The sequence below is a fragment of the Scomber scombrus genome, chromosome 13 (genome assembly GCF_963691925.1).
Source record: "Scomber scombrus chromosome 13, fScoSco1.1, whole genome shotgun sequence".
Classification (NCBI taxonomy): Eukaryota; Metazoa; Chordata; class Actinopteri; order Scombriformes; family Scombridae; genus Scomber; species Scomber scombrus.
In genome coordinates this window covers 25,406,102-25,421,667 of record NC_084982.1, presented here as the reverse complement: position 1 = coordinate 25,421,667, position 15,566 = coordinate 25,406,102, and the positions used below count along the sequence as shown (strand labels likewise).

The window sequence follows — 15,566 nt, the reverse complement described above, 5'->3', positions numbered from 1 at the left end:
AGCTCAACTTTAAGAAACATTCTTTTTACCACTGTTGGTCCGACTTCATTTCTACAGAATTACTTTAATAATACATAATAATTATTATTTACTCTGTGCTATATTTGCTTTGTGTGTTTGGCTTTTTGTCAAGCTGTAGTTTCTCTGTTATTTTCTACCAATGGGACTTTGTAAACTGGTCCATGAACAACAAGTGCACACAAATACACTGGATGTTGTCTCGGTTTTAAATGTGCATGTTGACAGTCAGCTGTCAGGAGAGTCGGAGCAGGCTGAAACTCATCCTCAGTCGGCAAGTGGTGTTCTTGACACCGGTGGTTAGCCAGCCAGTTTGATCTAATGGATGATGATGGATAACAACCCCTCCTGTGTACATGTGACCCAAACACCACAGGGGAGTGGACAAGTCCACATGCCCTTTGACCCTCTCCTTGGGCTGGTTTGAGGGGGAGGCGAGGCATGCCAGGCATAGTGGAGCCAAACACAGTCAATCACCTTCAGTCGCACTTCCTCTGTAAGGGCCTCTCTGCTTTGCATTGTGAGGATGCCATGTGAAACTCTTATCCTCACATGGAGCTGCAAAGTATTATAAAGGATATTCCATCACAAGGTTCATATAGGCACTTGGCATGTAGTGTGTAAAGGGGCCTTACAATGTTAAGTGGAGCAGAATTTGGGCGTGTAAAGGTCTATTTTTAGGTACAGTTGCTTGTATTGTATTACATCATAGCACTGGAACAGGTTACTTCATCTACATTGAGCCTTGTTCAAGCTTATGTCAGCCGTATTGAATATTCCTGTGTTGAAGATTTAGTTAGACACTCAGGAAGAACATGTTGTGACTCTGAAGTGTCCGTTCACAGAGAGAAAATACGATTTCTATCATAATTATTATCTAAAATGAAACTAAGAAACCTTTTTAATAAGAATAAGAATAAGATTGGACTTGCAATATCCATATAAGGCATCTTGGTTTCATTTACAAACAATAAATCACAGCTCATCGCAGATAAACTCACCATCAAAAAAAGGTTTCGTATAGACTGTAGAACCATTGGTGCCAAACTCAAGACCAAGCACCATTGTCGAAATCACAGTATCATTTAATGTTCTTTTCATTTTATTTACTTTTTTTTTTAAAGCGGTATTGTAATGAAAAGTGGGATAGAACAATGATAAAGATGTCATGTTATTCTCTGTGTTTTACAGGGCTCAACAAAATCCTCAAAGAGCATGGAGTCACGGCGCAGACCATCGAGGTAGGAGGTCTTCTCTTCTCTTCTCTTCTCTTCTCTTCTCTTCTCTTCTCTTCTCTTCTCTTCTCTTCTCTTCTCTTCTCTTCTCTTCTCTTCTCTTCTCTTCTCTTCTCTTCTCTTCTCTTCTCTTCTCTTCTCTTCTCTTCTCTTCTCCAAACTTTCCCTTAAAAGGCTTAATTCGGCTTATTGGACTGTATTTGTTGACTTATTTTAGGAACTAATCTCAGCTGATGTTTTTTTTTTTCTAAAAGTACAAAAAGATTTGGAAGAAGGTGAAAAGATAAACCACAACGTCATAAATTCTCTATCACTATCAGCTTAAGATATGAAGCTTTTGATTTGAATAGTTTTGATGTGATATGATATTTTCTGCTCTTACCAAGGGAATTAGTGAGACAACATGTCCTGCAACTGAACTGGACCTCACACTGTTTTGTTGGACAAAAAGATATCTGGTGTCAGCCCCTCTCACCCCTTGTCCTTAGGGAGTCACAGATGTTGTCAGTTGTGTAATTAATGTGCAAAACGTAACACGGCAACAGTTCGTGTTGAACTGCCAAAGCTTGAGTGACATTTCATTCTTGCACAGTGAATCAGAGAGTTGATACAAGGTTATTAAAACAGTTAAACACCTGACACATTATCACTATCAACAGCACATGTGGAATATGTGTGAATCCATCCATGAATAGATTCATCCATATAAAGAAAAAACCAAAGGCTTTGTAGAAGTGCATAACTTCAACATTTATCTGATGAAATCTGCTGGCTGGTGGAAGATATACAATCAAACTAGTGGGTCCAAACAGACTTATTTACATTCCTACAAAGGCAGATAAATTAAAATGACTAGTGGCATTGTTGTTTATTTGATAAATATACTATAAGCCTCCTTTTTTTCATTTTTCAAGTTGTATGACTTCTAGTTGTACATCAATACATTGCAAAAACTGAATTTAGATTTCTGCTTGTAAATGTGTGGAGCTAAGATACTGTTTTTAGGTATCGTGTTCATGGGAGTTCCTGGTAACATAAAGGCAAGGCAGCTTTATTTATATAGCACATTTCATACCCAGGGGCAACTCAATGTGCTTTACATAAAAACAAGCATTTAACAGTAAGAATTGAAAGCATAAAAACATACTATATATATACTATATATAATTTAAAAAAAAAGAACCCAATTATAATAAAAATAAAACAAAGTACAGAAAAATAGAAAGAGAGAAAGAACATAAAAAGCTAGACTTAAATAGAGCATAAAATATGAGAGTGCATAGGCATCATTTGTTACTTGGTGTAACATTATATACTTCAAACTCTAGGATACCAAATTAACAGGCCTCAAAATGTGTCTCTATGTGTCGTTAAACTTTTCTTCCTGCTGTTTGGAGCTCGGCAGGTAGGGCTGCCTGCTGTGGCTGGAAGTGGTGTTGAGATGTTGTGGGGTATAAATCCAAAACAATTAGCTAAAAGAGGCTAAAAGCTAACTTCTGAGCTCTTGAGTTAGAGTTAGATGATAATTCTCTGTTGGTTCATCAGTATAAATTGTCTCTTTTTACATTACATATAGTCAATTGGTCCATTGTTAACAGAAAGAATGGTTAATGCAGCTTTAAGTGAAAACTTTGAGTTAACCTTTACCACAACGTCTAAATTGATAAATAAGATTACGGTGATTATAAAAAAAAAAAGACGTAAAAAGTAAGTTCTAACTCAATCAATTTAATTTATCACTGACTGGGATCAAGGAGGGCTCTTACAATTTTAAGCAGGAGAGACAGAAGTGCTCGTTGTTCACTTTCATTACTAAGAAATATCTGGCGAGATTTTTCTCACAGCCAAATGTCTCTTGTTTCCTGATAAAACATTCACGGTTCAGAGTTGGTGTTTGTCCAAATGCACAAATGAGATCACTGCAGCAATGAAATTGAGCGTGTGGAGATAATGCGTCATTCGTCAAACGCGATATGCAGAAAAAGAGCAATCGCTTCATCTTTTCAGCTGATGAGAAGCAGGTTGGCGCTCGGCCGGGCAGTGCATGCTGGTGGATCTGGAACGGCACCAAACCACAGGTCTATATTGGCTCTGACTGCACCCAGAGGCGAAAGACATACATATGTAGAGAGAGGAGACAGAAACAGCCAGGCAGACAGAGAAACAGACAAGATAATGAAAAACTATGAAACATGGGGAATGGACAGAAAGAATGAGAGAGAGAGAGAGAGAGAGAGAGAGAGAGATGCAAGTAAAACAAATAATAATAAAAAGATTCGGCAGATCACAAACATAGAAAGACAATCTTCAGAAGAAGCACATGTGAGCAAACATATGTGACATATCAATTTCTCGTCTATCGCTATAGTGATAAAAAAAACTTCCAGTAAGCAAGTTCTAAGTGGGTCCAGATGTACAGTGGAGGGCAGGTTACAATATTTGTATAGTAAAGCTGGGGCTTTCTTCTCACCCAGACGTATGAGCAATTTCCTCAGAGGCTACTCACAGCTGACAAATGTGGGAAATATGCTGCAGTCTGGGTGCTAAGGATCCAGACACCCCTTCATCTCACCCTGCACGCTCAGATATTTCACTCACTCCAACGCTTTATGGTTTCTGTAGACATTTTCAAATGCGCAAGTTCTGAGAAAGACAAGATTAACTCATTCACATGAAGGAATGGTTCATTTCAAAATAAGAAATCAGTCATTTGTCTTTTGAAGTTTGTTGGAAAATACAACGCAGACAAAGCGATGAATCAACAGTAAGTGACTGTCTTCTTCAGGGTGGAGTGTTCATCTCCCTTACATCTCATTTTATCTTAGTCTCCTTTTTTTCTTCAACACGTTTTGACCCTATTTGACTTTAGAAAAAAAACGGACTTGCTGGAACAACATGTCACATAAAGTCTACCCAAATGCCGCTCTGTTTCCCCCGTCAGACAGCCAAAGTGAAACAACACAACATGTGTTCAATGCAGTGGGGAGGGCTTAAACTTTTGGAAGAAAACTTGCACCCCTCTGGGATTCAATGATGTCATAGTGGATATGGTATTTATGTGGTGTATTACTATCTCCATATTAGGATATTTGTTCCTTGCAGGCTCAAAGAAGACCGTTGTGCTGTGTGTGTTCAGCTGAAACTCAAATGTATTGCTCCATTTTGGACATTCGGGACTTCGAGTGTAGCAAAGTTTGCAGATGAAGTAAGCAGTCACTGCTTTGGCCCCAGAATTATTTTTATATTTTTTGTGGCACTTTAGATGTGGAACCACAGAGCGGTTAAATTACAGACTAACCTGAGAGAAAATCTGAAAAATACCAATAGCAGTGAAATCACTAGTATGAATCACAAGGCAATGACATCATCTTAATTAAAATTTTACAGTGGAAGATTTTTAGACAACAATATTGGAGATGATGGATCAACTATAGACCTTTATAACCACACCAAAGAAAATTCCACTTATTGTGAAAGAGGGAATCATTTTTCTCCTTTAATCGAGTTGTGGTTGATTTTCCCTGTTTGCTCATATTATGGGGTTAGGTGAGGTAATACACAGAAAACCCCTCTCCCTTTCGAGGAAGTCATAGACAGATTTTTTTTATATTAAATTAAAATGCTATCCAGATAAAGCTGAACTCACCAACTTTAAGCATTTAGGCACTCTCGTCCTGGTTACGTCTCAGTTAAAGTGATCACACAATACCTGGCTTGAAAAACACAAGCACGTGTGTATAAATCACATGTGCTGCATTACTTCTGGGAATTAAATTCCTTCTAACAGCTCCTGCAGTCCAGCCGTCCACATCGGTTTTTGTTTTTTGCACAGTGGGGCTACTGACAAGCAAAAGTGCATTGCAGCAGCTTGAGTTGTCACATTGAAGTATAAATGCATCCTTGTTTCTCTGACAGGAGCGTAAGTCTGCTGCAGGCCCTGGATGAGAGCTACGAGCTGGACCTGATCTACATCACAGAGAGGATCATCTCCGTCTCCTTCCCCAGCAGCGTGGAGGAGCAGAGCTACGCTGCCAACCTGCGTGAGGTCGCATCCATGCTGCGCTCCAAACATGGCCACAACTACCTGGTACAGTTTCCTGTGTACATGTGGATGATTCTAGCAGGATTATAGCAATTATCTTTCACAAAACAAAAAACACACAAAAAACAAGGGAAAAAATGGAGGAAATGGCGTTTGCTCAGGCAGGAAGAGGAAGTCATTAGAGCATGCCAAGATCAGCGGATCATCAGCTGATCTCCCTCGCTTTCCAACCACACGTTGACGCACACACGTTCACACAGCAAACCCATTTATGTAACATCTGTATCTCTGTATACATCTGATACTATTTGCTACTGTTTGTTCTGGTACTGAACTTTAAGAGTGTTGAGCTTTGCTGCAGTTTTAGGACTTTCTCAGCACCTCCTGTAGTGTGAATGTGTGAGAAACAACTATATGTATATAAATAGTGAATAGTACATTGTCTTATTATAGATCTCTGTGGAATACCCGTAGCAAAATGTCAGGAACTGACCTTTACTAAACCCTTTCCCCAAACGGCAATTGTCCAATCACAGCTAAGCAACCGTAACTATGCATGGAAGTTTTGTAGAGTTTGGATTTCTCTTCATTTCTCCACAAAATAGTCCAAAGCTTTTAAAATGTTTGGTGGGATGTGTTTTATCTAAAAAGCACATTCAAATAGCACGCTTGTCTGCTCATTAGCACACTAAACTAACTTGTGCTAGTACAGTTGTATTCCAGTGTCATTTACTTAATTAATCAGTTAGTATAGCAGTAGATAACTATATTATTATGTGGGATTAGGTTAAAATGCTGCCTTTCAGGACTGATACATCCACTGTGACATGATCCCTGACGCTAATAACTACTGTCTCACAGTCTTGGCTTACATTAGTGGCAATCTGATGCTCTGATTTTGTAAGTTTATCTGAGATGACGTTGCCAAACTCATCAATCTTCTTCATGTTTATTTTCTCATGTATTTGTGAAACATAGTGGGAAACCTGCCACCATTATCATTTGTAAACTGCATAAGTGCTCTGTGAGAACAGCTTGAAGGAATAGTAGCAGTGACTAACAGGAGCAGGAATAGAATGATATCTGATATTAAAGATTAAACATTAGCCTGAAATCATATATATAACTAAATGTAGTTCCCCTTCTTTGTCAATATTTCAATATTTAATGTAATAATGGTCTGTATTTTTCCTCAGCTCTTCAATCTCAGTGAGAAGCGTTACGACATCAGCGAACTTAATCCAAAGGTAAACCTGGAACTCTCCTCTCCTCTCCTCTCCTCTCCTCTCCTCTCCTCTCCTCTCCTCTCCTCTCCTCTCCTCTCCTCTCCTCTCCTCTCCTCTCCTCTCCTCTCCTCTCCTCTCCTCTCCTCTCCTTTCCTCTCTTCTCCCACCAATGACCACAAGTCTCTGATGAATCATTCTCTCCTCCTCTCCCAGGTGTTGGACTTTGGCTGGCCTGACCACCATGCCCCTGCCCTGGACAAAATCTGCAGCATCTGCAAAGCTATGGACACCTGGCTGAGTGCCGACAGCCACAACGTGGTGGTTATACACAACAAGGTGAGGCTGAGAGACAAAAACGATGCTGTGAGAACGGGACATTTATCTCCAGACAGTAGAGGGTGCTCTCAGGCTCTTCTTGGGGCCGCTCCTTCCCCTGAGGCTGCAGCTGTTTCTTAGCGTTATTATCTGTAATGATGCTCTCCCTGAGTGAAAAACTGACATTCAGGGTGGAGTGTTTTGCTTGCCAAAGTATGTCTCTGTCTGCTAGTTTGGGTTGGGTTGCGCTGGATGCGGCTCAGGAAGACACAATTAGGGTGAAAAAAACTCTGCTCATCATAGCTACTTAGGTTTATCCTTTACCCTTAACAATACCATAAAGACTGAATTGACAAATATTTTCCTGGCTTTGCCCAAACTTACTTGCATCACATTATACTCTTGTGGGAAGCCACACTTGTCTGGCCCCTAAGTATCCCGACACAAATCATAAAAAGTATATCTAAATACATCTACTAGGCCGATTTCCCATATGTAATACCTAATCATTTTCACATTAACCCCAGTGTGTTCCTGATTGTGCTTTGCAACACAAGAATTAAGTTTGGGATCCTAAACCTCTCTGCCTCATTCCAAGATTTCTCCACAGGGGAACGAGACGGCTGCTATAACAACAGTTGTTATTTTTCTGTGAGTTGAGTAACGCTGGTGATGAGAGTGTGGGCTTGGAAGTTGTGGTGGTCACTAAGGAAGCAGGCTGTGTTGGGTTTCCACATGTCCACAAATCATTTCCACTGGGCTCCACGCTGTTTAAGCAGCAGGAGTATTTATAATGCGGAACACACTTATCCTTCACAGCGATCCTTAATTTAAAAATGCATAGAAATGTAAAATGAATGCATCCATATCCATATGGTTAGACATGCACAGCCAATTTTTTTTGACCATACAAATTACAGGTCACGTTTTTTTATTTTTTTTAAATGATATTACTAATATAAAAATAAAAACTTTATCTAAACTTTAAAGAAGCTCTTTTACACGTCATGGTCAGTTTAGTAGTAGTGAGTCCAGCCTGTGAAACCAGTGGTAATAATGTCCTCTGTGGCTCTGGAGAAGCTGTCTATAATCTGGGATAATGACCGTGATCATGATGTCACTTTAAATATATAACAGTGAGTCAGTGTTACACGCTGGGGTCATGGAGTTTAAGAGAAAAAGAAAGTGGACATTTACCAGGCAGGGAAGATCTAATACTGCGTTCTGTTTCTCATCCTTTGCACTTTACTCAACGATAATCACACTTAGCGGTAATTGCCATTTTCCTTGTTTTCTGTTTTTACTTTATCTGTTCTTATTGTGCACATTAGCACTGAAGGAAACAATTGTCATTATATATGGAGAGAATGACAACACATTCTTTCTTTGACATTGAACTTTGAATATCTGCATTATCCTAGTTACTTGTTTCCAACTTGAAAATAGCGTTTACGTCATCACATCACAAATTACAACTAGGATTGTTTCAAAATATCCTACTTGGCACTAAATAATACATAAGTGCCTGAAATAAATGCCCTCAAAATTGGGATTAATTATCTTGAACGAAGGGTTCAATGTGGACATAGTGCTATATTGCTATTGCTAACTGTATTTTTAACCTCCATATGACAACTATACAATCCCAATGTACAACCATCTTGAGTTGTCTGATGACATGAGCACAAGCAAGTCGTAAACATGGAAATCTTTCCCATCTCTACCATCCGTCCATTAGATCACGCTGCACAGTGGGGAATGTAGGATCCAGTGTTTCTGGAATTTGACCCATTACTAGGGACTAAAACTCAAGATACATCAGCCTCTGTTACATCAATTTTAACCATTCTCGATTTAATCTGTCTCTTGTGAGTCTAGCAGCTGTATAGAAGTGCAATAACAAATCACTTTACAGCCCCAGACTGTTCAACGTCATCAAAGTTTAGAAAGAAATCAACACAAGGATAAAATGACTACCTCTATAATCCCATTAAAAGACAATTCAATGTTGCAAAGATGTGTAAAAATGTGTTCTCAGGACACCATCATGACCATGAAGATAATATCTGTAGTTTACTCTTGCTTGCTTGATTTCTTTTCAGGGCAATCGAGGCAGAACTGGAGTGGTGGTGGCGGCCTACATGCATTACAGCAACATATCTGCCAGGTAGGTGTATAATAGCACCTACAGCTACAAAGAGTTATGTGGCAGCACAGTTTTGGGAGAGGAGAGGAAAGAAAGTCAGAAAGAAAGGGAGAAAGACGGAGCATGAAGATGAATCTGTAATATTTCTGTAAACATAAAAATAGAAGTGGTGAAAAATTGGGACAGGGTGGTGGGGGGCCTAAATGAGGAAGAGACATGAGTGGAAAAACTTAGACAGGCTAGCATTGTTCATCACAAGACTGTAGCCCACATCTGAAGAACAGCCAGAGATGTGATGAGCAGAAGTAGGAGTGGTGCAACATGAGACTGAAGAACAACACTTTTATTTGGAGATATCCAAGGAAAAAAGTGTTTAATATAATAATTATGAGCAGCAAGCACTGCGTTAGCTTAGAGAGTCGCTGGATCATAAGGCCCAAATTATAAGTGCCAGCTTTTTATTTATTTTCATTGGGTTTATTCTTGGATAGGCTGAAATAGAATGACATTCAGCTGCAAAACTGAAGGAGATGTAAACAGAGGAGCGCCTGACTCCCTGTTGTTTCTGAAAGAGAACTGATTGGTCAATTTAAAGATGTTTTACTATGTGCGTAGAGGTCTTGCAGAATTAGACCATTGTTGTCTGACCTGTAGACAACCATCAGATAATAGTAGATAATAATTCATGAAACATTATGAATATCTACATATCTACACACACATGATCCAGAATGTATTATATAACATCTATTACTCCTGATCGTTATGTATTATGTCAATTGCAGCTTGTTATCTAATCAATTCTAATCCAGTTTTTTGTGGTGTAATGTCTGACATTAAGAACGTTGAATGACTGCTTTTGCACAAAACATACATATGCATTACTATAATTTTCTACTCCAGTGATGGCATGCAGACTTTTAAGATGTCTGACATGGCATGATTACTGCGGTTGTTTTTCCTGTTTCCTCTGATTATTATCAGGCTCCATAATGGCACGAACGCTAAGGATGCACACAGATGCACCGTATTATATACATGAAATAACGTGCAGTATATATGCATTGAAAACACTAGAAATAAAAGTAAATGAAATATGTGATCACCATACTTTTCTGTTCGAATGCAGTGCTGACCAGGCCCTGGACAGGTTTGCCATGAAGCGCTTCTATGAAGACAAAGTGCTTCCTGTTGGTCAGCCTTCTCAGAAAAGGTCAGTTTTTCCTCACTTGTTGTCTGAGTATGATTTTGACCCCATAGTGAACTGTTTCACAAAGAAATCTCTGTCTTTCCTTAAACTAAAAATAGCTACATTCATTTATTCTCAGAGCAGTGAATACACTTTAAACTAGTTAAACAACGCAGGTGACCAGTGAAGGGTTGGATGCAGGGCAAGTTGACTGCTTGATTGTATTGAAGGGGCTTATTCAGTTCTAATTGACTGACGGGGAGTCCCAGGTATTTAACCTCTTTTGGAGTCATTATCAACGTCATTGATACCACTTGGTTTGTCAGTGCTCCTGGCTGTTGTAACGACAGTGGTTGGAGTTGTCACATGAGGCCAAATGTGAATGGTTGTTAAGTCTCCTGGGAACTGATGAAAGGAAAGCATTGTAAGTGGGGTATAAGTGGTGTTGTAGCCCTCCTCCTCTGTTGAGGGATGGTTTCTCTAATTTGACGTAAACAGCCTCCTTCACTCCCCTTTTAAAACATCTGTTGTCCCTTTCTAAAATATGCTGTTGTCTTCAAAAGAGTGTCCCTTATCTTTCAGGTGTAGTTGGCCCTCCTGCGTTGAGCCATGTGTTTCTTTTATGTTCGTTGAGTTTTCCCGAAATACAAGTCAGCGCATTCCTCACTGCATTGGACTGCTTTTCTTGTGTTTGGGTGTGTGGTCTTTTGGGTTGGACCAGTTTCTGTCTTAGTGTGTTGCTGGGTTTGAACAACACAGGGATGCTGTTAGAGGGTGTTTGTTAAAGCCCTCTTGAATTTGGCAGATACTCCAAACACGCATGGAATGACGATGTTATCGTGTTTATTCTTCTTTCCTTCACCACTCAAAGTGTTGGTGTTCTTCCTGGATCGTTTGGCTGTTTTCTCAAAGATCCGGTCGGGGTATCCACAAGCCTTAAGTGCATCCTTAAGGTGTTTGCACTCCATATCTTGGTCAAAGCCAAGCTATTGTTCCTGACGTCCTCTCGTGTGAACTTGATGTTACTCTTCACTTAGTTAATTGTCTTGTGTGAAGGATTGCACTTCCTGGGTTTTAAGTCCAATCTTTGCACTTCCTGGGTTTTGAGTGCAATCCTTCACAGAATGCATTAAATCAGTGGACAGTAACATGGAGATACATTGTTTACACTTGGCTTCAGGCGACTCCGATGACTCTAACAAGTGTCGTTATAACGGCCAGGAACACTAATGAACCAAGAGGTATCAATGATCTCTAGGAGAGTATCTACAACCATGACGTCCAGTTGCACTCGATTCAACCCTCCTTGCATGACGTGGATGACTGAGAATTTTTACAGACAATTTATACATCCAGCAGATCATTCATCTTTTTACCTCTCGTTTTGGCCTCCATCAACTCCAGAGGGAATAACATCACTGTTTAGCTGCTGAATCCTGTCTGACTTTGTATTTGCAGTTTCATACTCAGCAGGTAACACACAGGGGAGTTATCAGAGATTTCTCATTGAGACTAAATATGCACACCTTGCAAGACAGATTTATTTTGCAGCAACAAAATGTATTCATGCTAATGTAGTGTAAAAACCAGTATAATTATACCAACAGCAATGTAAGAAATCAAAAAGTACTCAGGACACAGTTGTCACCATTTCTGTGATAAAAAGAGTGCATTTAATCAAGGTTGGCTCTTTTAGCATGGTTGACATGTTGAGGTCATAGCCAAAGATTGTGTCTCTTTATAGTGATGAACACAGGATTAAACCTTCATCTGTTTGTTGTAAAACATTAACAATCATGATTCAATTTGACTGAAAGAGACAGAGTAGCGCTATCATCTCTTATTCCTTTCCTCTGTTCAACTCAGGTATGTGGAGTATTTCAGCGGCTTGCTCTCCGGACACATCAAGATCAACAACAAACCCCTGTTCCTTCACCATGTCATCATGCACGGCATTCCAAACTTTGAGTCTAAAGGAGGTGAGTGTCATGCACAGAATATATACACATGCATGCACACTTACTGTATGTTCACATATGCACATGGGTGAGCATTTACACACACACACACACACACATACATTATTTACTTTTGACCTTCTCTTTTTTGAATTGTTCTCCAGGTTGTCGTCCTTTTCTAAAAATCTACCAGGCCATGCAGCCCGTCTACACATCTGGGATCTAGTAAGTCTTAAAACACACTCACACTCAAATGCTTTTACAAGATTCCAGGGATAGTGAACTCGTAATGGCTCAATAATAAAAAACCCTGATTTTCCTTTATAGCCTCTCCTCGAACTCTCCTGCCCCCCAATATGCACACACAAACTTGCCAGTTTGCACTCTGTGCTGCCCTCGCGTTATTGTATGCTGCAGGCTCTTGTTTCCCTAAAGTAGGGAAACAAGAGTCGCTTCAAGTGTTATTGTGATCGGGGAGCCAATGAAACAGGCAAACAGGCATCTGTGTGGACGCCTGCAGAGCTTCCCTGCCAGAGGCCCCCTGCTGGTTCCCAGGGCTAGACAGGAAACAATGGATTCCATGGCTTTCTGTTGTTGTTTTGGTAGGAGAGGACGTTAGAGGAGAGAGCTGGAAAGAACATTTGCAGTGAATTTACAAAGTATTATGGTTTACATGCAATACAGACATTGATTGCAATATCTCAGTGTGAAGAGCAGGAAAGCTGCAAAAAGTAACTGTCATCCACATATATAGTAAGATAAGATAAGATAAAATAAGATGTTCCTTTATTAGTCCCACGATGGGGAAATTTGCAGTATTGCAGCAGCAAAGTGTAAAGGACAGAAAAAATGGAAGAGCATCAATAAAAAGAATAAAGTACAATAAATAATAAGTACAAAAGCAATTAAAAAAAACAATAGTAATAAATATATAATAAATAATCATAATACATGTTGATGAGATCATTGAGTTCTATACATAAAAAAACAGGAAAATGGCTGACTGGATTAGTAGTTGAAGAAAAGTTTCAATTCAGTACAAAGTTAAAGGCACAGTGTAAATATGTCAGTTTATGATATACAGTATATCATGGCACTAAATGTTGCTTAAAGCTGCATTTATTGATTGAAGCTTAAAACCCAGCATCTTATTATTACCTTATGAAGTTGGTGTATATGTTGTGAGCTAGTTGCTAACATGGTCTGTTGTTTGGTGCTGGGCAGGTACTGAAGAGCACAGTGGGTGTTTTAGATTTATTACTGAAAAACAGCTGCCTGCTGCGAATAGAAACCAGGTTGATGAGAGGAGAGTTTCTGGGCTGTAAAACCTGAACAATGAGATGAAATATGCTAAAAATCTTAGGTGAACTGCAGAATTCTGTGATAATTCCCTGTGGGTTTAGTTAAACTTTTACATTGCACAAAGTAGTTTCATTGATTAGTGCAACTTAAACCTGTCTGATTCCATTTGTCTCATTCTTTGCTTTGTTCTCCTCCTGATTTATATATGAAGTGGTTATGAAGTGTTTTAAAGTTACTGCTATACATAGCAAAGCTTGTTTTTGTCACTCTTACAATAGTGTTAACACTATAAACGCACTAACAGCTTACACAATAACTAAGTGTGAAATAATCAGCACATATACTTCCAGACTGTCAACTACTTAAAGCCTTAAAGTCACATTCCATCCCACTTTCTCTCACATGCTCCCTATTAGCACTCTCCACCCTTTGATCCTACTCTACCAGAAAGACAATCGTGTAGACACTAATGCCCAAAATGAGTCCAGCTCTGTACTGCAGTCATGTTCTTTGATGGCCACTGTTAAGGAAAATAAGGGATTGTTAGTAGATGATATACATAAAGTGCACACGGTTATACCAGACAACCAAAATCATGATATTGGATTTAACCCTTACAAACTGTTCATAATTAGTCTCCACACCAATTCACATTCATACATTTTTATCTATGGAAAAAAGACAGTCACAATCACTGTATAAAGAATATAACATGTTTGAATGGTGTTTTTTGAATGTCATATTTGGACATTTGCATCAACAAAAATGTATTTCAGCTGCACAAAAATAAAAATATGATGTATTTTTTTGGTATATTCTGGGTCACATTAGGAAAAGTGCACCTAAAAGACGTGTATAGGGTGTTTTTACAGCTCTAAAATGTAAAATGAGTCAAATTTGAACCTGACCAGTATGTAAGGGTTAGCAAAAGAATATTCACAGCAGTGACAGGGATAGTAGCCTTTTTTTATCTAACGTGTTTTTTTTCCTTTGCAGTAATGTTCAGGGGGACAGCCAGACGAGCATCTGTATCACCATCGAACCTGGTCTTCTTCTGAAAGGGGACATCCTGGTAAGAATGGCATAGATAGTGGCCCTTGTGAACCCCCTCCTGTTGACTTGGGCCCTTTGGCAGATTATTTAAAGCCAACAGTCTCAAACTTGGGTTTTAAGATGGACAGTGATTTTAAATTGGATCGGCAAATTAGTGCTGTGGTGAAGTCCAGCTTTTTTCACATTAGACAGCTGGCAAAGGTGAAGCCTTTCTTCGCACAGCAGCACTTTGAAACAGTAATCCATGCCTTCATCACATCTCGGCTGGATTACTGTAATGCACTTTATTTCGGAGTCAGTCAGTCCTCCATCGCACGTCTCCAGTTGGTGCAAAATGCAGCCGCTCGGCTCTTAACTGGAGTACGTAAGAGAGAACACATAACTCCCATCCTGGCCTCCCTCCACTGGCTGCCTGTGCACTTTAGAGTCCATTTTAAGATTCTTTTATTTGTTTTTAAATCTTTAAATGGTCTGGCCCCGCTTCACCTCTCTGAGCTCCTTCACCCCCACGCTCCTGCTCGGTGCCTCAGGTCAGCTGATCTGCTGCTCCTGGAGGTACCGAGGTCAAAGCGGAAGCTCAGAGAGAAAAGAGCATTTTCTGTTTCCGCTTCTAAATTGTGGAACAAGCTTCCTCTAAATATCAGACTAGCTTCCTCACTGTCCATTTTTAAAACTCGTCTTAAAACCCATTTTTATTCCTTGGCTTTCAACTGTGCATGAGACTCTGCTCCTGTTTTAGTGCTTTATGGTTTGTTTTTAGTTATACTTTTTAATTAAACAATTATTTTAGTATGTATTTATTTTTAATTGTTTTATGTTCCTGTGTTGTTTTATCTATTTATGTACAGCACTTTGTTTCAGCTGTGGTTGTTTTAAAGTGCTATATAAATAAAGTTGAGTTGAGTTGAGATATAATAATACAGTAGCTCGTGCCTGCTGATAGATTACAGCAAAAGAGTAGGTTCAAGTCTGTATTAATATAATACTGCTAGTAATAGTGCTATTAATGTGGAAATGGGCCTTGCTCGCTGTAACAAACCCTGTGCGATTCTCTCCAAAGTTGACTACACTGTAAGAAATGG

The 15,566-nt window shown here is 39.3% G+C and overlaps 1 protein-coding gene across 2 annotated transcripts in view; it reads left to right on the top strand.

Annotated features, from left to right (window-relative positions):
- tns1b (tensin 1b) overlaps positions 1 to 15,566 on the top strand; it is a 154,902-nt gene that overhangs the window by 98,083 nt on the left and 41,253 nt on the right. For both annotated transcript variants that reach the window (XM_062431420.1, XM_062431419.1), the window contains exons 6-14: positions 1,210 to 1,259; positions 5,169 to 5,340; positions 6,492 to 6,542; positions 6,735 to 6,857; positions 8,939 to 9,003; positions 10,112 to 10,195; positions 12,038 to 12,150; positions 12,294 to 12,354; positions 14,428 to 14,503. In XM_062431420.1, coding sequence (XP_062287404.1) covers positions 1,210 to 1,259; positions 5,169 to 5,340; positions 6,492 to 6,542; positions 6,735 to 6,857; positions 8,939 to 9,003; positions 10,112 to 10,195; positions 12,038 to 12,150; positions 12,294 to 12,354; positions 14,428 to 14,503 — 795 coding nt within the window. The remainder of the gene's footprint in view (positions 1 to 1,209; positions 1,260 to 5,168; positions 5,341 to 6,491; positions 6,543 to 6,734; positions 6,858 to 8,938; positions 9,004 to 10,111; positions 10,196 to 12,037; positions 12,151 to 12,293; positions 12,355 to 14,427; positions 14,504 to 15,566) is intronic.